Consider the following 25,345-nt stretch of genomic DNA (forward strand, 5'->3'; position numbering starts at 1 on the left):
GAGGCTTTTTGACAAATACCTTGTCGTAAAATCAGAAAACTGAAAGGAACCCAAGAAGTCCTTTAGCCCTGATTTTACAGACGATGCTAACAGGATACCTTGGGACAAAGTTTAGCTGGTCGCAGAACCAGGCCTCAGACTTTGCCTCCTGAGAACAAATCAGTGCTTATTCCCCTGCAACTTGCTAAATGACTGTTGACACATTTCATTTTTTTTAGCTTGTTCCTCTCCTCTCCAGAGGGGACATAGTTGGGTTAGGGCTAAACTATCTTTATTGCTCGTTTCCAGTTGCCGTAATGGGATGGCAGAAATGATTTAGGATTTGGGGGGTGGGGAGTTAAAAACTAGTGGTTAAGCTGTTAACCAAGAGAAAAAGGGCTTATGGGCTAAGCACTGTGGGGATTTGGGAGGAGGGCAGGGTCAGGGCCTGCTGAGGAAGGCAAGGGTGGAAGGAGCAGCTGAAGTTGGGGAGCCCCACAGAAGGTGCTGGAAACCCCTGAGGGTATCTGGGATTGGAAGAGGACGGTGAGTTTCGGACACCAAGAAACTGCCATGGTCTGCAGTCCAGATTACGTGGTCACTACATTTGCTGCTGAGTCTGCCACCACAAGTCTGCCAGCCTTCCGTGTGTGTGTCCAAGGGACCGACCTCGTTCATCTCGTACCTTTCAGACAAGGTTTTTTGCACAGTGAATATATAATTTTTGAATAGGCAGAAGGATGACTTTGGGTACTGGCAATACTTTACTGAAAATCTGGAGTTGCACAAATAGTTCTTTAGAACATAAAACTAAGCATTTGTAAGAGGCAGTACAAAATGTGTTCTGCTTCTACATGATACAAAGTGTGTATAACGCCATGATTTAAACATTCTATTATCTAGTTCCATGAGACACATCTTATTCAGAATGTCTGATGTTTCCCACAATAAAGGGAAACATGCAGTTACATGAGTAGTTGAGTTTCATCCTCTTCATTTTCGTGATGGTGGGAAGATTTAGGGACGACCCTTTTATCAAAGAAGTAGAAGAAGAAAAAGTTACAGGACTGTTCTGAACTCATCAAAAATGAAATTAGGCACGTGTGCTTCAGCAACCTGAAAGAATAAAACAAGGAGTTAAATTACTCAGCAGTATTCAGAACACAACCAAAACTTTCCATATGAAAACTAAAGAAATGAAGGTCTCCTTCCAAGCAGGGTGAATCCTAGGGAGCACTGGACCCTGGGGCGGGCCACTCCTGGAGGCCACCGCCTCTGTTCTTGGTGTCCTCCATCTTGGTGTCTAATTTCTTGGCACTGCTAACATCTCAGGAGAGGCTGCCCAGCCCCCCTGCCTCCACGCCTGGGCTCCTCAAAGCACTTAGTGCTAGGAAGCACTAAGGTAGTATTTCTAGGAAGAACGGGGAGTCTGGCAAGTGACCATGCAAGAGGGGGAAGGGGAGGAAGGCCCACAAGGGCACCCATTCCTTAGCTGTTCCCAGGGGAAGCCCTGAGGGGTGGCATGTAGAGCTAGGTACTCTCCAAGTGCTGGAAATTGGTATTGTTTGAAAGCAGTGTTTAATTTTTTTCTAATTATGTATCACCTGCTAATTACATGAAATTTAATAAATGCAGGAGGAGAAGAAATAATCTGATTTCAGTCCCTTAGAGAAAAAATTGGTTATTCTTTTGTGTTGAATTCTTCCAGGTTACACACACACACACACACACACAACACACACACGAACACATAATCTTGTGTCCTTCTTTACCTCTACTAAATCTTGTATTATGAACATTCTTGCACACAAATCTTGGTGAACTTATTATGTACATATTCCTACCAGTGATATTGCTGGGATCAGATAAGTAAATTACAAAAGATTTTTCTAGGTAGTTAAAGCCAAATTTCCCTCCCCAAAGGATAAGCCAATTTACACTCCCATTGAAGGACTGAGAAGTACTCTCAACCTTTCAAGCACTAGGGACCCAACATTTGACTTCTAATCAATTTGATGGGTAGCAATATTTTACTGTTATTTTGATTTGTGTCCCTTGAATAGAAGTCAGGTTGAACATCTTGACAAATGTCTATTGTTCTTTATATTTCTTTTCCTGAAAACTGTCTGTTGATATCCTTAGCCCCTCCCCCCCCCTTTTTTTCTATTGGGATTGGGTTGGTTATCTTTTCCATATTGGTGTAAAGAGTACACTGGTGTAAAGTCAAGGAAACTGGTCCTTTGTCAACACTTAATCCGATTTTAAATTAAGAGACATTTGACAGGAACTGTTGAATTACATTTAGCATTTATAGGAAGATCAAATCTCTAAATCTTTTTCTTTATGGTTTCCTCCCTTGGTGTTTTACATAGGAAGTTTGGAGAGCTGATACATTAATTTGGTCAAATGTCTGCTAACTTACTTGTTTCATTTGTCAGATTAACTGTAACCTATCTAATTAACTTTGATATAGGGGAGATGTGAGGAAACTTGCTATTTTTTAACCACATAATAAACTAATTGTCCCAGCATTATTGACTAATATACCCTCTCTCCCCTAATTTGAGGCTGCTTTTCCTTATATATAATTTGTTTCTAGGTTACACATTCTAGCCTACTGATCTATTGAGCTCCACACCAGTCAGTACCATACTATTTTGATTTTTGTAGTCTTACAATATTTGTTCATATTTGGTATAATAGGTTTTAATCTTTTTTCCCCAAAACCTATTTTAGCCCAAGTACTACAAAATTTCTGAAAAATTTTTTTTCCCAAGTTAAAAACAGCCGGTGTGACTCAGTGGACTGAGTGTCACCCCATGACTGAGAGGTCCCCGTTCCATTCCCAGGCAGGGCACATGTCTGGGCTGCAGGCTTGATTTGCAGTAGGGGGCGTGCAGGAAGCAGGCAATCAATGCTGCACACATGGATGTTTCTATCTCTCCCTTACACTCTCAGAAATTTTAAAAAATATTTTTAAAAAACAATAGTATCTGGGATTGTAATCATAACTGCAAGTAAATCTATAAACTAGAAAGAGCTAATACTACCACAATGTTCAAGTCTCATTCAGAATTCTACATGGATTTCCAAATTTCATATTTTAGAATTTTACATTTTTTTTCCTAAATTGTTCTTTCATATTCCTTCAAGAAGTTACCTTGGCTTTATTTCCTAATTCTTTGAGTAGGAGCTTTTTAACATTATATTTTTGAATTGGTGTTAGAACGTTTGATACATTATTCTATAACCAGCTTTTCGAAACTCAAATCACTTTTCACATGATTGTACTGGATATTCAAGGAAGACAACTGCACCCTCAGAACACAGAGCTGTCTCCCACTGTGCATACTTCTGTTGCATTTTTGTCATCGTCTCGCACCTGTACGGCAGGTACAGAGAGTCCCGCCTTCGATGAGATGTCACTACTGTCTACTCAGGATGGCACTGCCAGCTAATTTTTAAAACATCTTTGGCTTTTGTTATAAAAAAGGATCTTTGATTCCTAACCTTCTAATTTTAAAAAATCAGTATGGCTTTCCAGCATCTATTGAAAGTTTTATATAGGGAGCTAAAATCCATCCAAGTGGAATTACTAGTAAGAAAGGAAGAGGAAAAAATTTCTTAAAACGTAAAAAGTAGTGCGTCATTTTTGCAAACAGTGATCAAATGTACTTTTAGCCGTGGTGTGAGCTTAACCTGGTTACGTGGGGAGGAAAGAACACACCACACTTGGCCACTGAAGGGATTCTCTCCTGGACTGCACACCTGACCTCCTGGGCTGGGAGAGGTGCTGACAGAAGGGTATGGTAGACAGTGAGACGGGGAGGAAAGTTGTGTTAAACTCTCTTCCTGCGAAACACTGAACATGGTGGAGAAGGGAGGAATGTGTTAGAGCTATGGGCAGGCAGTAGCTCATCCCCTGTGAACGAGCTACTGCACCTCACTCCTAATGAGTTCAGGGCCACTCTCAATACCATCTTTTTACAAAAATGGCATTAATATTGTTTTTTATTGAATCACTTACCCTCCTGGGTAGCTTTGTGTGCCGAACATAATCCTCAAGGAACAGAAGGGCACCCACCACATCTGCAGGCATTTCAGGTACCTTCTGGCTGTAACAGAGCAGAGTCTGCATTGATTACTGCTTTGCATGGAGGAGACATTCAGTCAAGATACGGAAATACTAACTCAACGACAGATCACTAAACGAAGCCCAAGAAGAAACCAATCTATAGAACATGCTCGATTCACATCAAGTCATGATCCAGCTCGCCTATCTTCAGCGCGCAGCAGAGGATAGAACCCAAACTCCTCTGGTTCACAAGGACCTTCTCAATGTGGCCTGGCCATCTGTCGGGGTGCGTCCTCTCTGCGCCCCTCAGCACTTCATGGTTCAAAGACTGGCAAGTCCCTGACAGCCACACGTTCCCATGCCCTCATCGCTGCAGCTACGTTCACCCTGCTTGCTATTTAAAAGGAAACTTCTGGACTGTTTCCAATCTGTTTTCTGCATTCTCTCACGAAGTCCTCCCTGGCTCCTGTGGGCAGATGCTTTTATCTTATACTCTCAGTACACCTGATCTTCCCCCAAGCCTCCTACATTTTCAGTTGTTTGTGTGCCGGTTTCCTTGAGGGCCTGGGTCAGGTCTTCATTGTTCTGTCTCCAGTATCTGGGATTGTACCCGGACCATTACTGTATATTTGAGGGTGTCATATAAACACAGCATCTTATAATTCTCCATACGGAGCCGACTCGTATCCATTCACACAACTATACTGCCAGCCGCTCTCTAGAGCTGAGAGTGCAGCAAAGGGCATGGCCGTCTTCTTGTGCGGCTTTACATTCTTATTTTTATCAAAATGAGTTTTTAGGTGTGAAAACTATTTCCAATTTTTTGTACAGATTAGCATTTTCTAAATAAAGAATGTTATGGTACTGGATTACTGATGTATTTCTCTGATGACATTTTTACTTTTGTAAAGAACATTTAAGATGATTGCCCCTGGAAAAGTTGCCAATGCTCTTAACCTTTCAGTGTGCGACCAGGGATATATTTGCATGTGCTCTGCTTGGGACGAGGGAAGGAAGGTGTTGCCATACATCTCAAGTTCCTATGTCACTTTCCTCAGTCGAATCAGAAACCCTGGGCTGTGGCTCAACCCCTGTATCCTGGTGACCTCTCTCAAGGTTACCAGGAACAAGCTGGACTAGTCAGACTGAATCCTTTGCCATCATCAGTGAAGAAAAAACAGAGGAAGGCAGACGCACCAACTATTGATACATGGTGAACTAGGGCTAGGTGTGGAGGTGATTGGAAACAACCAGCCTGTGCCACCTGGACCGAATCCTTGGCCTCCTGTCCCCACCGTCCTGGGAGAGATGCAGCAGATTTTCGGAGCCTTCTACTTTGCTTTGCAATTGACCTTATTTTGTGATTGTTACAATTTCCTTATTGAGACCCCCCCACCTTCCAAGCTCTCTTCTATTTTTCAATTGTTAAAAAAATCCCTTTGAAGCAAAGCTGATCCTATGTCCTAGAAAATACCCATGTTTGCTGTTCTCACCATTAACTAAGATGGGGAGGGGGGTGGTCCTGATGGAGGCTCCTGCGAAAATGGTGCCAGGATTTAGGAAGAAAGGAAAACCGCTGTGAGCCGCCGGCACATATGAACGTCAAGGACCTAGTACTCGACTTCAGGGGCACTGTGCTCTAGGAGGGCCAGAATGCAGGAGTCCGGTAACCCTCCACCCTACGGGGAGGGCTGTATTTGGAATTGGGGTACAAGTTTGGGAAAACACATTTTAAGATGGTCAGAACCTCTGAGGGGGTCGCCAGCACGTCAGGAACAGGTGGAGTGACCCAAAGAAGGAGACATAAGGCAGCAGGTGCCATCAATTTGATGTGATGCCGCCAAGGAAGGAGACTTCATTTATTTGGTCTAATTTCAAAGGGTAGAAGAAGGCCCAACAAATGACATTTTCAGAAAGATGGGATGACATTTTCCCTTTATCGTAGTCAGGACTTTTCTAATGATGAGAATGACTCCACCTGTGTACTGTGCTGTCTCACCAAAGGGAGTGTCCCAGCAGAGACTGGATGACTACCTGCCAGGGACACCTGAGAGCTGATTCATGCCCGTGGTAGGAGGTGCACAGAATGGCCCCAGACTTGGAATTCCATCCTCATGCCTGTCGGTTACACTGCCAAGTGACCAGGTGGCAATCTTCCGGATTTGGAATGTGTGACATGACAGAGAACTTTAGTTAGCTGGGCTGACCTGTTAGGGTAACAAAGAGGCTCAGGACCCAGCATCTCATTCAAATAACTTTAAAAAAAAATGTTTTTATTGATTTTTTAGAGGGCGAGGAAGGGAGAGGGAGATAGAACATTGATGTGAGAGAGAAACATCAATCAGCTGCCTCCTACACACCCCCTACTGGGGATCGAGCCCACAACCTGGGCATGTGCCCTGACCAGGACCTCTCAGTCCATGAGACGACACTCTGCACTAAGCCACACTGGCTGGGCAACCTTTTTCCCTGTCCCGGAAAAGCCACATTTGGGGGAAGGAGAGAGTGAAAGGTTTACAAGCTTTGTATTCAGTAAGAACTTGGGTGCGATATGTTTCATTACACACCGGGAGCTCAGGCTGTGTCCAGGGTCTGACACAGACATGCTCCTCACCTGCCACTGAGGGGTGTGGAGCTGTCCCTTGGCTGTGGCCCAGGCGGGCACAAAGGCTCCCTGAGGTCAGAGCATCGCATCCCACTGGCAAAGGAACAGGCCAGCGCTTTCTTCCCAAAGCTAATTATGGTCGTGACTTGTTCTTCCAACATCACTGTGAGTGAACCTGGGGGCGCCCCAGGCGGGGTGACTCAGGAGGGGCCCACCTTGAACTCCTCCGAACAAGGAGATGTGCCCACACTTGCTTTACAGAGCACATGAGTAGCCCATCCCATCTGTCAGTGAGATCCTAAGGGGAACCTGGCGTGCCAGGCTGATAGCCCTCTTGTAACACGATCCCATGCTCTCCGGGCCTACGTACCTGGTGCACTGCTCCACCGTGGAGCGGATGAACTGGCCGATCAGCGCCAGGAACTGCTCCGTGTACCGCGAGTGAAACTGCTTTAGCAGGGTGAGCAGTCCCAGGACGAGCGGAGGCCAGTCCACAGGGTCGGCAGGCTTCCGGCAGACCATTCCTGCAAGGAACCACAGACCAGTTACCCCACCTGGCTGAGGCTGGCCTCTGGCAGCGTTCTTTCGGTAGGCATGCCCCTGACTGTCAGCATGTCTGGGGCCCGCATCCTCGCTGGCACTCGATTACTTGGAAGGAACAACAACTCTGGATTACATTCTGAATTAGGCCCGGGATTGGTGGATGCTTCTTTTAGTTATCTGAATGATTCAACATGATTACTCATTTTTATAATTACCATCATTTTATCTTTTGGGTTATATAATTATGGCATGCGATTGTAGTAAAATTTAAAAATATAAAAAAAAATAAATGAGCTCATTAGAGTCACCAATAACTAAGTAAGCCAGTTTGTGAGAAAAGAATTCAGAACAAAGGACCTGTATTCATAAGTGATAACTCCTACAACCTAGCGATAAGAAAGCAATCTTAGCCCAATCTAAACCCAATTTAACAACAGGTAAACGACTTAGACACTTAACAAAGAAAGAGATAAAGAGTGATCAAAAAGCACATGAAAAGGTGCTCAATGTCATTAATCATTCGGAAAGGCAAAATAAAACTACAGTGAGAGACCATACACACCCATTAGAATGGCTAACGTGAAGAGGAGAGGCACTGCCAAGGGCTGGTGGGGTGTAAAATGGCACAACTTTATTATAAAGTAAAACTGGGTTCTGGTGAAGACTTGGAGGTCTCTCACTGAAATCAGACATGATCCGGATTGGCCTGCCCCAGGCCTGGGCAATTCTGAATTCCTCAGTGCCCACAGGAGACAATGCCAGTATTCAGAACATGCAGAAATAATCCTTTCCAAGTGGAGAGCAAAAGTGATGCGTATATTGCTGGACAGGATAAATCTACTGAAAGCCTTTGGTATCTATTGTTTGTGCCGAGTATTTTCCTGTGCTCACACATATCTTAAAGTACTAGATATCCCTGTCTTAGTCTTCTCTTCACGCTGCAGTTCCAGACACACCGCAGGCCTGTTGCTTGTTGAAAGAATAGGACATGAATCAAAATCCCTTCACACCGTAATCAGCTGCTTAAACATTGGAGAAACGAGAGAAGCCAAGGCCCCACACATTTTACAAGCTGAATAATTAACCGCTGGAAATTAAAGGTGGATTATGATTGGTTGATATGAAATTCACTGTCCACATTTCATGAGGGGCATTAAATTTCAGAGGCCCAAAGACATGGATTTTACAAACATGCATTTAATTAAGAGATCTCATATATGATATAGCATTCTATACAAAGAGCTGTTTTGTTAGTTATTAATCTATTGCTATTCTTTCTTATTGCAAAGAATAAATGTCATATCATACCTAGATTTTTGTTGTACTGAAGTTTTGGCAACTGAGCGATCAAAAACAGAAAGTTGACAACTGGGAAATAGGGTAAGCGCTTGGTTGTTATGTATATCTGGAAAGAGAAGGGTAAGAAAAACGGACTTTTTTTCACATTGCACAACACCGCAGAACACATTTACCAATGGAAAGTTTCCATTTTATTCCAATTTGCTCTTCAGACTACCTAAAACTAGGCTGGTTCCATTAATTTGCTGCCTTTGGAGTTTTACTGAACACCACTGGACTCCCTACCCCTGCAAAATAAATACCTATATAACCATTAGCCCTTCTGGGAAAGGAACACTCTTGCTTAGAGATCGGCAGTTACTTCCCCCATTCCCCACGATCCTCTGAACATCATCAACAGAGGGAGGGGAAAAAGGATGATGAGCAAGAGTGGGATGGAAAGCAAATACCGCAGCTGAGGCAAAGCTGGAGGGAAGGGCAGAGGGAGGGAGGGCGGAGGGAGGGAGGGCGGGAAGGAGGCGGAAGAAAGGAGGACAGCTCCGCAGAGCAGCGGGCAGCACAGGAGCAGAAACAGAAAGCAAGCAGAGGTCATCTGCTTCCCCCCCGGGCGATGTCACAGAGCAGCCTCCCTCCCAGTTCACCTGGCAGAAAGTGGTCAGGGCATACCCAGTCCCCCCCCCCCCCACCTGTGGACAGGGTGGCATTCTGGCTAGGAGCAGGGCTCTACAGACTGCGTGGCTCCACCTAGCTGGTGAGGAGCCCCGGGGAAGTGATCCACCTGCGCCTCGGTCCCTCACCCAGTGGTGGCACACTGCACAGAGCTGCTGAGACAGATCACCCGTGGCTGTTGACACCGTGCCTGGCTCGTAGTTAAATACTCAAAAATGTGAGCTGCTATCTCACCAAAAACCTAGGGGATCATACATATTTCAAAATTTCACATTTTATAGATTTTACAAAGGTAATATAGGGTCTAGATTAATACCCTATAATCAAAGTCATCACAACATGAACATTCACAGGAACAGGTTTACCACCAAATGAGATCTGATACCAACTTGTGAAAAAACTTTCAGTTCTTAGAGGATTTTGGGATCAGAACTGCAGGAAAGAGTTTGCAGCCCCAGATTATATTATGATTACCACCAGCCACAGAGGGAAACATCTCTGGGCAGGAAGGATCAATGCTATCACTTAGTTGCAACTCAAGTATCAAACCCCAGACAAAAGTAAAACTAATCTCTTACAGACAGAGCACTGTTTGCTTTTTAAGGAGCTCAGACAAACATTGTATCATTTGAGTCACACAGCCAGACCAGGCAGGGAGGGTGTGATCACATCCTCCTGTTACACGTGGGAAGGAGGAGCTCAGACCAGGCTTGAGTTAATGGGGGCTCTGGGATCTGAACTCAGGTCCTCCCAGTATTTTAGCAGTGATCTGCTACCTGGGCTAAATCACTGTTTAGGACCTCACTGTCTCCCACCACACCATCATACACCTTAACCACCAACCTTATTCAGTGGGTTGTGGATGCCAGCTGCCTCCAGGTAGGCTGTGATCTCATACAAGAGCGTGTTATCTTCTTTCGGGTAGGGAAGGGAAGGGTCCTGGTAGTGGGCTTCAATGTCGGCCAGGAGAGCCCTGAGTGGAAGGAAACACGAAACAATGATAAACGTTAGAGATTAACTGAATTTATACAACAGTTAATACAGACTATGATGTAATCTTTCAGGACCTCAGTTTCCTCATCTGGAAAATGAGGGATCGATCCTTCTCATTCTCAACTGCCATGCCTATGACTGGGCATAAGTGAAAAATTTGATCTCGGATTACTTTATCTTCTGGAGTTAACTCAGATCAAATGCTTTCCCCACTCAAGTTTTATGAATTGACTGAACTATCTGACCAGGAAGCACGGATTCCTTAAGTAGAAGGCTTGAAATGAGAGCAAGTTGCTGGGGAGGTTCTGGGATGTGTGCCCAGAACCACTCCTAGTAGTTAAAACACTTCTAATTAGTGACTCAGTCCTGTGGAAAGTCAAGTATGGTTTGTGGTAACGCAGTCGACCCTTGAATAACACGGGAGTTAGGGGCACTGACCCCCTTGCATAATCAGAAATCTGTGTATAACCTTTGGCTCCTCAAAACCTAAAGACTAATGACCTACTATTGACCAGAAACCTTACCAATAACATAAACAGTTGATTAATATATACTTTGTATGTTGCATGTTTTATATACTGTATTATTAGAGTAAGCTAGAAAAAAGAAAGTGTTAAGAAAATCATGGAAAAAAAATTTACAGTTTTACTGAAAAAAAATCTGTGCTATAAGTGGACTCACACAGGTCAAACCCATGGTGTTCAAAGGTCAACTGTAATTCTTCTCTATCTGTGCAAGTAGGTAGCACAGTGTCTGGTATATATATATACTTTTTAAATAATTTGTGGGCATGTTTTATTTTTTATTTTTATTTTTTTAATCCTCACTCGAGGATACTTCTGCATTCATCTTCAGATAGAGCGGGAGGGAGAGAGGAAGAGAGAGAGAGAAACGTCGATGTGAGAGAGACACATAGAGTGGCTGCCACCCATACAACCCCAACCGGGGCCAGGGGACAAACTGCAACTGAGGTATGTGCCCTTAGCGAGAACCGAACCCAGGTCTCTCTGGACCGTGGGCCGACACTCTAACCGCTGAGCCAAACCGGCCAGGGCATATCTGGTGTATAGTAAATGATCAATATATGTTGGCTGAAAAGAGAGATACACACACACACACACACACCAAGGGAAAATACTGAGGAAATATAGATTTGATTATCAGTGGGAAGGAAGCTTATTAATCCAGTCAGCCTTCTTACCCCCAAAAAACTTTCAAAAGTAGGTATTACAGAATCTGGCTTGATCAAATGCTGACACTTACTTATTGAGATTCTCCAGGGCAGCTGCCAGATGTTTAGAGTCAAATCGACAAGAATAATTTAATTCATTGGCAATCTGTTGTCTCAGAATCTGCATCTGCCCAACCTGTGAACAAGCAAGAGAAAAAACAGGTAGAACGGTTCAGCATTTCCATGATGGTAAGGAGAACACCAAGACGACAATTTTTTTCTTTTTTTTTTTATCTTCACCCGAGGATATATATATATATATTTTTTGCATTCATCTTCAGATAGAGTGGGAGGCAGAGAGGGAGGAAGAGAGAGAGAGAGAAACATCGATGTGAGAGAGACACATCAATTGGTTGCCTCCAGCACAACCCCAACTGGGGCCGGGGACGAACTGCAACCGAGGTACATGCCCTTAGTGGGAACCGAATCTGGGACTTCCCGGTCCGTAGGCCGACGCTCTAACCGCTGAGCCAAACCGGCCAGGGCAAGACGACAACTTTTCATTGGAGGATCACGCGTTCCACAGAAACCTTTAGGGATTGCTTGGGCTGGCTCCGTGGCTAAGAGCAACGTCTTCCCTGGTGGAGCACAAGAGACCACTCAAGGACTTTGGGATGCACTCCAGTGGGCTGACCGCAACATATCCCATGGCCAAGTATCTCAGTGTTTCAGTGTTTCACGCACTGAAGGTGTCTGTTTTGAAGCTCTATTTTTGATCTTTTGGGATAAGTTCTCCCAGTCTGGTAGCAGCTGGGAGCAGCCCTACCTCCTTTACTGGTCCTAAGCTAAAATTTCTCAAGTCCTAAAGATGTTATTTCCCTCTAATATTCCAAAATTTGGTGGATTTACACATTCCACCTTACTCACAAATAAACATCATGTAATAATCTGGGTTAAAAAAACTTAATCCACAAAATCTACCAAGAAGGCCCCTCTAACAATGCTAACCCTAGTCCAGGGGTCCTGAAGTTATTTTGTACCTAGAACCCCTCTGGAATCTGGTGAAGCACATGGATGGTCTCAGAATAATGCTTTCATGTGTACAAAATAAAACATAGGATCATGGGAGCCAACGGTAACAAAATACAATGATCGGACTATTAAAAGATCAGATTTGTGATACAGAATTATGTCAACATGGCGGATCAAGCACCGTAATTACCAAGTAGCAGTGAGCATGGAAGATATTTGGACATGTCTATGTCAGATGATAGCTAACTGTTTTGTGACTCGGTTTGAGACAGATTTCAGCCTGCTCCCATAAACTTGTTGACATCATGAAGACAACAGTACTTTTTGTGCCAGTAAATGTCTTATTTTCTATTCTAGGAAAAGGACCCCTGAAGTATTAGCGATGAGGAAAGGAGGAATAAGGGGAGGCTGTTTTATAAAGCCAGCATCAACAAGGTGGAAATGAATACATTTCCTCTGAGTTGTTGGGAGCAGAGAAAACTTAAGAAAAAGTGAGTGGCCTTTTCTATGAACAAAGAAAAGTTATTTAGATAAATGGACCTTGTAGGGTTAATGAAGCAGTTCTCAACCTGTAGGTCACAACCCCTTTGGGGGTCGAACGACCCTTTCACAAGGGTTGCCTAAGACCATCGGAAAACACTTATTTCCGCTGGTCTTAGGAACTGAGACATGGCTCCTCTATCGGTCTCCAGGCGGGTCCGCCCACATGCAGATGTGCCCACACACAACATGCGGACCTGTATGGAAGGGTCGCAGCATTAGAAAGGTTGAGAACCACTCAGTTAAAGTGTTAAATGACCTCAAATGTATTACTTTTGACCACTAGTCATTTTTTTTTTTTAAATCCTCACCTGAGGATATTTTCCATTTATCTTCGGATATAGTGTGAAGGAGAGAGAAACATTGATGTGAGAGAGATGCATCGATTAGTTGCCTCCTGCACAACCCCGGCCCTGGCCCTGACTGAACTGCAACCGAGGTACATGCTCTTGACTGGACTCAAACACATGCCTCTGGTCCGCAGGCCGGCACTCTAACTGCTGAGCCAAACTGGCCAGGGCGTTGACCACTATTCTTACTAGACTATCATTCTATTTATGTGAAGAAAATAAATGTCGATGTAAAAAATGCTCCTTATGCCCTGGCCGGTTCAACTCAGCGGTTAGAGCATCGGCCTGCAGTCCAGAGAGACCTGGGTTCGGTTCCCGCTAAGGGCACGTACCTCGGTTGCAGTTTGTCCCTGGCCCTGGTTGGCAGCCACTTGATGTGTCCCTTTCACATTGATGTTTCTCTCTCTCTCCTTTCCACTTTATCTGAACAAAAAATAAAAAAATGTCCTCGGGTGAGGATAAAAAAAAATGCTACTTATAGTAAGAAAATTTTTCTTAATAGAAAAATATTATTATTTTAAAAACCGAATAGGGTAAGGCCAAGAAAAGAGTGGGTTCTCTCAGGCCACTCAAAAATGTGCCTCCAACCTTGTACCGGGCCATATCATTCTTTACTTACTTCTAGATACTCTAAGTCAAGGGTTCCCTTAAAAGTACCAGTTTAGAAATGGAAACAGAAATAAAGTCAGTTTAGTATAACTTGTTCTTATTTAAAGCACACTGAACATTGGTGAACAACACTCTCTCTTGGGTGCTTACTTACTCAAGCCTTTGATACCACACTGGAGGGCCAGGGAGCTTGGGAGCTCACGTGACCCATTATTTGCCTCCGTGGAGATCTCTGCATTATCACTTTGCCATAACTTTGCTCAAGTTGCACTGCCCAGTACAGCAGCCAGCAGCCACGTGTGGCTATTTATGTAAACGGACTGAAATGAAATAAAATTAAAGGTTTGGTTCCTCGGCCCCACAGGCCGCATTTCAAGTGCTCAATACCGACCCCTGGCTAGTAGCTATGGTCACTACTGAGTGGCACAGAGTATCTCCAAAGCGTCCTTGGGAGCCTTATGCAAAGACTGCTGACTTAGATACAACACTCGGCTACTACTGAACTACCAGCATTTACAAGGAACAGCGGTCCTCACAGACCCTGGACTTCGGACCACCTGGTAACCATGTGGGGAACTTCCAAGCCTTTCTCAGGGACCTGCCCTCTCTCCCGGTCTCCCAGAGATGAGGCTCAGGCCTGTGCCACCTCAGGCCCTTCTTCACTCTGTCCAGGTTTCCAGCGGTGAGAAACGTGGCCTGAGAAGTTCTTAGCATCTGACAGGCACTTGGTGATGGGACGTCAGTCCTTGTAACAAGAGGACACCTGGCAGGGCCAAAGGCTCCCTGTGTTACCTGTTCTGTTTAGGTTTCCAAATTAGATGCGCGTGCGCACACACACAAACACACACACATACACACAAACACACACACACACAAACACACACACACAAAACCATAAATAACTCACTGAAATTATGGGAAATAAATTGTGAATTTGGCCAAGACAACAGTGAGTACTGTCTCAATCAGCAACTTCTATCACTGGGAAAGAGAGAATGGAGCTTTTGCAAATTCCTGTGGCACTCAAGACTGTCCTTTGGTATGTGACACGTTTAACCATGAATCCATTCTCCAGCAGGAAATCGAGTAGACTGTTAGGTTTTCCAAGGAGGCAGGTAGTGTTTCCTTTAACTGTGTCACCCAACACCTGCTGATGTTCTGTACATAATGAGTGTTCAGTCAAGGGCTGTTGAATGTCTCAGGTCATCAAGTGACGAGGGAAGGACACACAGAAGCTGCAGAGAGTCCTGGGAGCCATTATCCCCTTGTCAGGCGGGAGAGCAGAGGAGGGATTCTACCGTAAGCTGGCTTCCATCTACCAAATCAATTTCCTCACTTCACTTCCTTCCTCATTTATTTCTAGACACAGTGTCCTAGTGATGGTCTGAGGACAATTTATAACCCAAAGAACTTGGCTTTTTGCCCTGGCTGGTTTGGCTCAGCGCTTAGAGCAAAGGCCCACAGACCAAAGGGTTGTGGGTTCGATTTCTGGTCAAGGGCAGTACATTAGTTGCGGTTGGGGCCGTGCAGGAGGCAACCAATCGATGTGTCTTTCTCACATCAATGTTTCTCTCTCTCTCTCACCCTCCCATTCTATCTAAAAAAAACCCCAAAACAACAATAAAAAAAATCCTTAAGGATTAACAACAACAACAACAACAACAAAGAACCTGGCTTTTAACATCTGTGCAAACACAGAAGGGAGAGAGACAAATGGTCTGTAAACCGACAGAGCAGCTCACTGAATGCACCTGCTTTGTGAGCTGCACAAGTACTGTGGGAGGAGAACCCCCACTTCCCGTGTGGAAGCACCGCTTGCCCGAGGCATTCAGAAAGAGAGACCCCTGGAGCAAAAGGAAGACAACAGGCCGGTGGAAGCGCAGTCAGGGCCGGCCCAGAGAGGACGAGAAACAAATTAATTCCAGAAATAATGACAAACGAAAGTGCTGTGTTTTCATTTTAAGGACAGAAGGAAGAAGACTGGCTTTCTTTGGGCAACGCCATTACATGAAATTAACAATGAAACGAACACAGCATCGGTCCCTGCCCCTGCGCCGTAACATACCTTCATGATGGCATCGAGGTAAGCGGTCCAAATCTTCTGCGTTTTGGCAATGGCGGAAAAATAAATTTTATTCGAATTTGCTGAAAGGTTAAAATATAATTTTCTGTTTAGTGCATTTGCAAAGGTTACAGGGTTCCTTCCCCCTCGGGTTGGTTCCAGAACACTTACCCACAATGCTTTTGAGGGGGCTGACAGCATTCATGAGGGTTTTTAGAGTATCCTGAACAGTTTTATCTCTCAGGATGATTTTCTGAAACATACTGAGGAAGTTCTAGAACAAGAAGGCAGAGTCAAAGAACAAAGAACCAAACATAATGAATAGAATGAGCACGTACACCAGACAGCTAAATGTTAGGCGGGACACAGACTGGCCCAAACCCCAACACCCGGTGACCAGGGGGACGGGAAGCAGCCACTTCCAGTTCCTCTCAGAAACACCGTTTCTAGGACGAGTTAGCTGATGGCTTCAAAGAGAAAGAGTCTGCTTTTCCCAAGATGAAACTCACAAAAACCATCTCCCCAGAAGAATACTATGCTGGCCAAGAAACTCTAGTTGGTTCCATTCTTACATTCCTAATGGGAGTCTCAGACATGTCAGTTTGGGAGAGAATAAAGACAAGTGGAGGGATCTACTCTCGTCTCCCCCGAGGCAGCAGAAATGTGCGTGAAGGTGAGGCTCACCTGTAATTCCTTCACAATCATAAAGCACAGCAGCCTGTCCAAGCCGTTCAGCCCAAACGTCCCCAGCGTGGTCTGGATCTCTGAGAAGAGGCGGCTGCTGGTCACCTCTTGATGAGTTTTCATATCATACCAAGTGTTCAGCTGGTCAATGTGGCATGTCATTCTGAAACAGAAACAACACACACCCAAAGCCCCAAAGCAGCTGAGGATTCGTCCTTAAGAGATGGAGGACTCAACAGGATTTGGGGCATCAGACATGTAAACTAACAGTGACATATCTGTGTTGAATGACCTCTGTATCTAGGCATCCAATGGATATATCTTCACGGTGATGCCTGATGGACCAGGATGGTAAACTGTTACACCACCTTTTCTTGCCCTACGCCATGTCACTGGTTGGGTTATTGACTGGAGTCATGTTAAGAGGACAAGGTTAGACTTAGGTATCAGGTGGAGGCCTTCAGGGCCCAGGTGTCTCTCCATGGGGTCTTTCTTTAAATTTCCAGGAACCTGAATGCTGGCACGCTATCTAACACCTGAGTACGATGACAAAGCCACGCCTCTTTCCTCCTATTTCTGGTCAGCAACCAATGACCCCCTGCAGACTCAGGAGTGTAACAACAAAGATACAACCAACAGTATCTACTGTGCACTTCCCACGTGCCAGATGCTGGCTAAGCTCAGTCCGTGTGTTACCTTCTTCTTCCTCATAACAGCCCTGTGACATACAAGCCATCTGACCCTCAATTTACAGGTGAAGTAACTGAGGCTTAGAGAGGTCTGATTCCAACACCATATCCTCAACCACCATTTTAATGGCTCCCAAAGGCTGGGGCTGGGACCTTAAATCACTGGTAGAATCTGTTGAAAAACAGACAGCCAGACCCACCCACAGAGAGTCTGATTCGGTAGGTCTGGCATGGAGTCCCAGCCTCTGCAACTTCACAGACTCCACAGATGACATGCCCCCATTCCAAGAACCAGCATGTGCCTTTACTGACATGGAATTTGGGAGGGAGTTAAGAGCCTCAAGGGCCAGGGAGATTTAACTCTGGAAGTAAGTCAGAAGACCAAGATGATTTCCAGAACTGACCACAACTTCTACTTTCAGGCTTCAGGTGTCTCTCCCCATCGCCCAGGGCTAGCACTTTGAGTGCTACAAGGCCCCCAACACTGATGATGAAATCAATACATGTCACGAAAGCCCCAATCATGCTTAATCCCTTCTGCAGGTATTAGCAAGGCATTGGGGGCTAGTTTTCTAGAACAGATTCAGTAATCACCTCAGGCGCCAAGAAAGGAGGGGCTACGTCTGGATCAATTACTCTTTTAGACAAACTTTCCGTGGGGTGTTTTGGGAGAAGCTTACATGTTGACAAGGGCAGCTGTGACTCTATAGGGTTTGGCCCATGTGACCACGTACAAACCATGACTGCATGAAATGAACGCCACAGGCCCGGCTCCAGAGTCGGGGGCCTGGTGTGTATTCTGGGTCCACCATTTATTAACTCTGTGTTCTGGGCAAGTGATTTACCTTTTCTGTGCCTCAGTTACTTCATCTCTAAAATGGAAAGAGTAGCAATGCCTACCTCATAAGACTCTTGTAATGAGTGAATGAAAGAAATGTGGACCATGTTCTGGGAAGAGAGCACAAGGTAAGTGCTCAATAAAATGTTAGTCCTCACTATTAAACGTGCGTGGGCGTTGGGCTAAGCATCAAGGAAGCAATCTGAAAAGGTCAGGGCACGAACTGACAAGTGCAAAACCCTGTGACGGGAACGGGGGTGTGTGCCAAGGTTACTAGGCACAGATGAGCAATTTGTAATTAAACCTTTGTTTGATATATTGGCATGTCCACAGGTCTGAGCAAATATGTTAACTGGAGAGCAAGAGGAGCATAGACTAAAGGCGGCCAAAGAGACCGTGGGGTTGTTTCGCTCTCTGTCCCACTGAGGAAAATATGTACTCTCAAAACAATGAATTTTAATAAACAAAGGTGAGACCCGAGTATATGCAACACGTTTAGACTTCAACTGTCCATGGCATTCAAGGCCCCATGGAATTCAGATGCACCTACTTTGGGTCAGTGATCCGCAAGATTTCTCTGCAGAGTCGACCAATAAACGTTACAGACTCATCCACAGGGGTAAACTTTGGTATTGGAATATGAGTGGACTGGTACATACTTTGCCAGTCTTGAATCTAGAAGAAAATAACAAATATTTGGTACATCTTTGACAAGGTAACCTAGTTATGCTTTTCCCACACAGTTTTAGAAGGATAATATTGCAAGAACGACAATGGATACACCTTGGTTTCAAAGAGAAAACATTCAAAACTCTACTAATAGTCATTCCAAAATGCCACATATAACATGTATTAAAAAAGAAATGTTTGTGAAAAAGTAAGGTGAATGAAGGTAAGAAGAGACACAGGAACTTCTGGCTTTTTGGCTCATAAGTTAACATGTGTGAGTGTGTAATAACAAAAATCCAAAAAATCATAAGGTTGGAAGATAATCTTTCACTACCTGAATCATCAGTTCCCTAATTAAAAGCATACAGAGTAGCTCCTTGTTAACTACTAAAATATAACTTCTCAACCCAATTGAAAAACAGGCAAGGAACTTGAGTAGACATTTGTCTAAGGAGGACATAGAAATGGTCAATAGGCCAATAAAAAGATGCTCAACAACATTAGTTATTAGGAAAATGCAAATCAAAACCACAATGAAATACCACTTCACACTTATTAGGACAGGTGTGTATGTGTATTTTTTTTTTAAAGGAAAATAACAAATGTTGGTGAGGATGTGGAGAAATTAGGAAATTAGAACCCTCAGACATTGCTGGTGGAAATAAAAATGGTGCAGCCACTGTGGCAAACAGCTTGGTGGTTCATCAGTAAGTTACACACAGAATCACCAAACGGCCTAGCAATTCCACTCTTAGGTATGTAACTCTGATCAAACTCAACTGACTTCTAAGTCTTCTGAATTCTTGATCACTTGAGTTATAACAGTGACAATTCATTCTGTAGCCATTATTCGTGTCTGTTTTCTCCTTAGGGCAGTGAACTCCCAGCTGTGAGGTATCATATAAACTTTTCTAGCCCTGGCCGGTTTGGCTCAGCGGTTGGAGCGTCGGCCTGCGGTCCAGAGAGACCCGGGTTCAGTTCCCGCTAAGGGCACGTACCTCGGTTGCAGTTTGTCCCCGGCCCTGGTTGGGTTGTGTGGGTGGCAACCACTCAATGTGTCCCTTTCACATCGATGTTTCTCTCTCTCTCTCCCTCCCACTCTATCTGAACAAAATATCGAAAAATGTCCTCGGGTGAGGATAAAAAAAAATAAATAAATAAAAACTTTTCTAAAATCCTAACCGCTCCTGAAGGTATTCCGAGGGTGTTTGTGACTGTCTAGTGTTTACTGATTTTCAGTAACAGTTTAAACAAACTTTCTTGCTGGCAATTCTGAGGTCTAAGGTATGCATTTTATAAGTCAGAAATAACAAATGTAGTCAAGAGATTAACAATGCATTTAAATACCTTGGTTCTTAAGAAGTTATTACACTCCTGTTCGACATTATAATTTATAATACGAGATACTTCTTCCTGCCAAATCTTCAGAGCATAAATGTTGACGTAGTCCTGTATATATTCAAAAGAACGGTGAAATCCATCCATGGTGGCTCCCAACTCCTTCAGCTTGGGCATCAGTTCACTTGGCTGTGCCAAAGAGGAAACATGAATTCTATTTTATTGCAGTAGATTGTCAACTACTAACATCTATATTGGACTTGAAATGATTCCCTGACTAGGAGACCACAGTGATAGTTCAAGACCGCTTTGGAAATATTCGTTTCCTACCCATCTCGGATGAGTGGTAACTCATGTCTAACATTCAGCAAAGAACAGATTTCATTCATTTGGGAAGGAAGCCTCATACAAAAGAACATAAAAAAAAAAAAAAAAAAGGAATGTTGACTTCTCTCACGAATATATCTATTTTAAAACAAACTATTTTAAATGGAATTTTCTGAGGTGAAAAGCAACCTATACATAAAGTTCAGGCCTATTTCTTTTTTCTCCCGAGAAAAAATTACCATATTCTTTAATACATTCAACAAAATAGAACCTTGCAGCCTTTATAGTTCCTATCTGCCTTAGGGCGAACAAGTTCTTTTAACCACAAGAAGCAACTCTGAACTACAAACATCAGTTCAATTCTTAAATTGGGGGATCAGTAGGTTAAAAAAAAACAAACACTGAATTTAAAAAGAATTTTCTCATCAAAAAGCACATCTGTTGATTGTATTAGAAATCATCTATCAGATGTCTGTTTGGAGGAAAGGTCTTGATCATAACAGTTAAAAATGGTGCTCTAGTCTGCTTTTTCAAACTGACAGACAGACAGAGAAAGGACAGACAGACTCCTTTTGCTCGTCTGGTACCTTGGCTCGAGGGTTGAAGATCAATCCCCTATGAAGAGCAAAAGCAACGCGTTTGACGAGCTCCTTCCTTATCCCGTCTTCCAGCAACTGTTTGGGATCCACCTGAGTGCAAATCGAAGAGGGATAAAGGGCAGTGAGGAAAACTGGGCCCTGACGCGTCCCGAGCAAAGATGGTTTCCAGAGCCCAGTGAGTGCTTCCTACCTCTTTTCTACAGGACGGGGATCTTGTGCAGCTAGGACGGAATTATTAGACCCGTCACCTCTTTAGGACCTGGTTTATCTCGGTAAAACTCATGATCATTTTACAACATGATGTTTTCAAAGATGGTGGATACAGAAAGTTTCAAAAGTTGCCTCACATTTTAATCACGTTGTTAAAAGTAACAAGTTCCTTTTCTTATCACCAGGAGGGGGTGGAATAAAGGGCCTGCATCTGAATTCAGAGTCTTTCCCATGGATGTTATTTCAGGCATCTTCAGCCACGTGGGCAAACTCCTGGGGGGCTGGGTGCCCTGCAGACTGAATGATTCTCTTCTTCCAGCACTCTTGATGGTGTTTGTGACTAGGGGGATAGCAGCGTATGAAAGCAAATCTGTCATCTACACTGATTTTGCTGCTTCTTTTTTTCTCTAATGGGAAAGCTTTTGTTGTTCCCCAACAGTCTCCTGTCAGATCCATAAAACATCAAATAGCTTTATGGCACTCCTATGAATCCCCTAAGATCCCCCCTCCCAGTTTGTAAACAACCATTATTTCAAAAAAGTCCTAAAGGTAACTGATGGTTCCGTCTGGGTTTGATTATATCTAAGCTTCAGGGAAGATAAATGCAATGAAAGTTGAAGAAATGACAAAAGCCAGAAAAAAACGTTGAACGACATCATGGCTATGCAATCAGCAAAACCCAGACTAGAGAGAAACTACTAGGCAAAAGTCTTGGGCTCCACAAAAGAAAAAAAAAAAAAAAGAATAAAGACATCTGGAGTTTAAAAGAGACTTAAAAGACATGGCATACATACATATACATATATATATATATACACACACACACACACAGTTTTTTAAATAGGCAAGTATAAACTATAGTGTAGAGAGATTTACTTTTGGATAATAAAACTATAAACAGAGAGACGGAAATTAGGTCAGGGCACATGAGGAGGAGGCTTGCAATGGGCACTGGCTAAATGATGCCTCTTGATTTGAGTGTTTGTGAAAATGAATGATATTTACCTTATAATAAGCTACACAGTTGTTTCTGTAGCTTTTAGTAGCTATGCTCTACTTCATAATAAAAAGGTAAATTATAAATAAATATAATGAATGAGAATAAAATCAAAGAAGTAACATGAAGTTTTCAAAGAAATATTCCTTATAAGAACAGGTTTAATGGAAAAGAGTTAAATGTTTCCAGGAATCTAAAGGTCTCCAACGGACCTTCCAATTCTCCCTAGACTTTCACGATGGACGGAGTACTCGCAGCAAAGAGAAAGCCCCCTCTCACACACCCTCACATTTCTATCCCCTCCCCCAACGTTAGCAACAGTTAACCATTTTCATATAGATCATCCAGACCTTCCTCTATTTGTTTACATCTAAGTATTTGTCCTTAAATACGTATTTAATCTTGAACATCTAAATGGGCTAATACACACAGACACACACACAGTTCTGCAATTCACTGTTTTCACTTTAATTCCTGGAAATCGTCCAGTGGCAGCAGAACAATCCATAGCATGAGTGCGCCATGATGTATTTAGCCAATCTCTTACTGGTAAGTAAATACATAGATTATTACTATTTTTTTGGCTACCTCTAACAATGAACACATATCTCTGTGTATATCTCACTTGCTTTAAGTCATACTGACTAAAGGGGACTTAGACTTTTTACAAGTGTGTGAAATAGATCCTTAACATTGGGAGGTTCAAGATTAGTAAGGGCCCGAGTCGTTAGACTGGCAGACAGCCCCAGGGTGGGATGCGGTCAGCACGAGGTCCCCTCTTACATCTAAAAGTGTGTGGCAAAAGATTTACACTTTTCTTAAGCAGTCTTTCCTTTGATAATTAGTGCTAAATGTTAGGCTTTATTACATCCTTCTAATACTGGTTACTTTGCATGTGAAATGCTTAAGCTGGTCCTAGGATTTATCACTAATTTATGGATTAGTCAGAAGCGATAACCTGCATTTATAATTTCTGCACATCAATTGAATTCAACTGGCATCAAGACTAAAGCATGTTTAACGAATTCGATTACTATTCTGGGGGTAAACAGTATTTCTTTTAATGCACTTCCAGAAAACACACACTGAAGTCATGTATCTATTTAGTTTCATTTCCTGTATTTTTTTGGATTTTATTAACATAAATGTTTACCTAGAAATTCCATAGCTATACATTTTATTAAAAATCAGAAATGTTCAGATTCTACTGATAGCAGATAAATGGGAAAGTTAATAAAACACTATGAACTATGTGCATGGGTACATCACCAATCATAGGATTATAAATTAAAATAGCAGTGAGATACCACTTTATACTCCTTGGGCAAGCAAAAATTTGAAAGTGGAAAATAACAAGTATTGGGGAAAATGTGGGTAGATACACAGGAAATGGTCATTTCAGAAGGCAACCTAGCAGTACTAAAACAGATTAAGTGTAAATATACCCCATGACCAGCAACCCATTCTGGGTATGCAGATTTCAGAAATTCTCGTACAGGTCTGCAGTGGGGACATGTTCCGAGATGCTCACCTTGACGTTGTTTATGATAAAGGGGAGCATAGGTGAGATACTGGGCAACACAGGTGTCCATCCCTGGGCAATGGTTAAGTAAAATGTGAAATTCTGTGCAGTAAGAAGTAACCAACTACCTGACCCATAGCAACATAAATTTATTTCAAAAGCGATACCCGGTGAGAAAAGTGGGAGAAAGAATACGAGAAGGAACCCAATAATTTAGGTAAATCAAAAATAAACGCACACATAAAATAATACCACCTGCTAAAAATACAGATGCTTGAATATTTAGGGATGGAAGTCAAATATAAATAGTGGGTGCTATGGGGGATGGCCATGGGAATCCAGGAAATGAGAAAGAAAAAAAATAAGAGAAGACAGCAGCTCACATGCATGGGTGACAGCAATGACCTGACGATGAGAATACAGTACGATCACCTCAGCTCTCTGCACCTGAGTGCAGTATAAAAATATTAAAACAGAAAAGAGGGTGGCAGAAAGAGAGAGAACTAGCCAGCTATTTTGTCTAAGAGCATTAATAATAAAATTTTTCTTTATAATAAAAATTCAATAAAGTGGATTTTTCTTAGATCTAAATAACTCTTGGGTATTATGAAAAATAAGGATTATAATGCTCTCTCTTCCTCCATCAATACTTGAGTAATATTAAGATAAAAAAGCCAAATGTGAAATAGCAGGGACACAAGAAGATAACGTCATTCCCTGATCCCTGAGGGATAACTACCGGACACTCACACTAAGAGTCTCACCACGAGGCCACACAGACCAGCATCAGAGCTGTTACCTTGATGATGCCGACCAAAGTCGTTTTCATCATTAAGATGCCTTCAGTAAAAATGGAAATCGCATGAGTCAGCTTGGCAACCTGTAACAAAGAAACAGTGGTTAGTGAAGTACTTCAGACAAAGACCCACCCTTTGTAGGGGAAGCTATAACAATGGGCTGGTGGCCCTGGAGTTGGCAGACAACAGGAACGCGTGTGAGGCTTTAGCACCCCTGTGTACACATGTCCTGGTCGGAAATGAGGCTTCGTGTGTCACTGAGAGACCACTGCTAGACATTTTGGGAAACTGAGTCAGAGGATATTAAATAGTTCTTGGACCAATTATTTCCCCTTCTTGGGGCCTGTTTCTCATGTATAAAATGAGGGTGGGACTCAGTGATGGCCCCTTCCACATAGAAAAGGCTCATTAAGACTCGAAGAAGATCATCTCCCCTTACTGCCGTCTGTTTTTTCAAGCAACACCAGGAGACACAGATAGGGTAGACAGACGCCGTATTTCTGAGTTAGAATAAATGTGGCGATCCCAAGCTTGAAATCTAATTTCATGGTATGATTTTTGGAGCTGTGTCAGAGGAGATGAAATTAACGCTGAGATGAAAAGTGAAGACATTGGACATCACAATTCAACTTTCACTTGATTTCACATTTCACATCTTCGAGTTCAGGGAGCAAGAAAAGCAGAGGTGTTTGGGAATAACGACCTCAGAGGCTGCTTAACCACTGCGTGGACTTCAGAGCCTGGCTGT

The 25,345-nt window shown here is 43.3% G+C and overlaps 1 protein-coding gene across 1 annotated transcript in view; it reads right to left on the reverse strand.

Annotated features, from left to right (window-relative positions):
* Positions 1-917: 917 nt before the first annotated feature.
* WASHC5 (WASH complex subunit 5) overlaps positions 918-25,345 on the reverse strand; it is a 54,662-nt gene continuing 30,234 nt past the window's right edge. Inside the window, exons 17-29 of the mRNA XM_036263859.1 lie at positions 24,600-24,680; positions 21,060-21,161; positions 20,155-20,334; positions 18,689-18,813; positions 16,612-16,774; positions 16,099-16,201; positions 15,931-16,010; positions 11,427-11,530; positions 10,014-10,143; positions 8,511-8,607; positions 7,030-7,183; positions 4,007-4,094; positions 918-1,095 (exon numbers count right to left, since the gene is read on the reverse strand). Coding sequence (XP_036119752.1) covers positions 1,039-1,095; positions 4,007-4,094; positions 7,030-7,183; positions 8,511-8,607; positions 10,014-10,143; positions 11,427-11,530; positions 15,931-16,010; positions 16,099-16,201; positions 16,612-16,774; positions 18,689-18,813; positions 20,155-20,334; positions 21,060-21,161; positions 24,600-24,680 — 1,464 coding nt within the window. The 3' untranslated portion in view covers positions 918-1,038. The remainder of the gene's footprint in view (positions 1,096-4,006; positions 4,095-7,029; positions 7,184-8,510; positions 8,608-10,013; positions 10,144-11,426; positions 11,531-15,930; positions 16,011-16,098; positions 16,202-16,611; positions 16,775-18,688; positions 18,814-20,154; positions 20,335-21,059; positions 21,162-24,599; positions 24,681-25,345) is intronic.

This window comes from Molossus molossus, unplaced genomic scaffold (genome assembly GCF_014108415.1).
Source record: "Molossus molossus isolate mMolMol1 unplaced genomic scaffold, mMolMol1.p scaffold_m16_p_16, whole genome shotgun sequence".
In the NCBI taxonomy this organism is placed as follows: domain Eukaryota; kingdom Metazoa; phylum Chordata; class Mammalia; order Chiroptera; family Molossidae; genus Molossus; species Molossus molossus.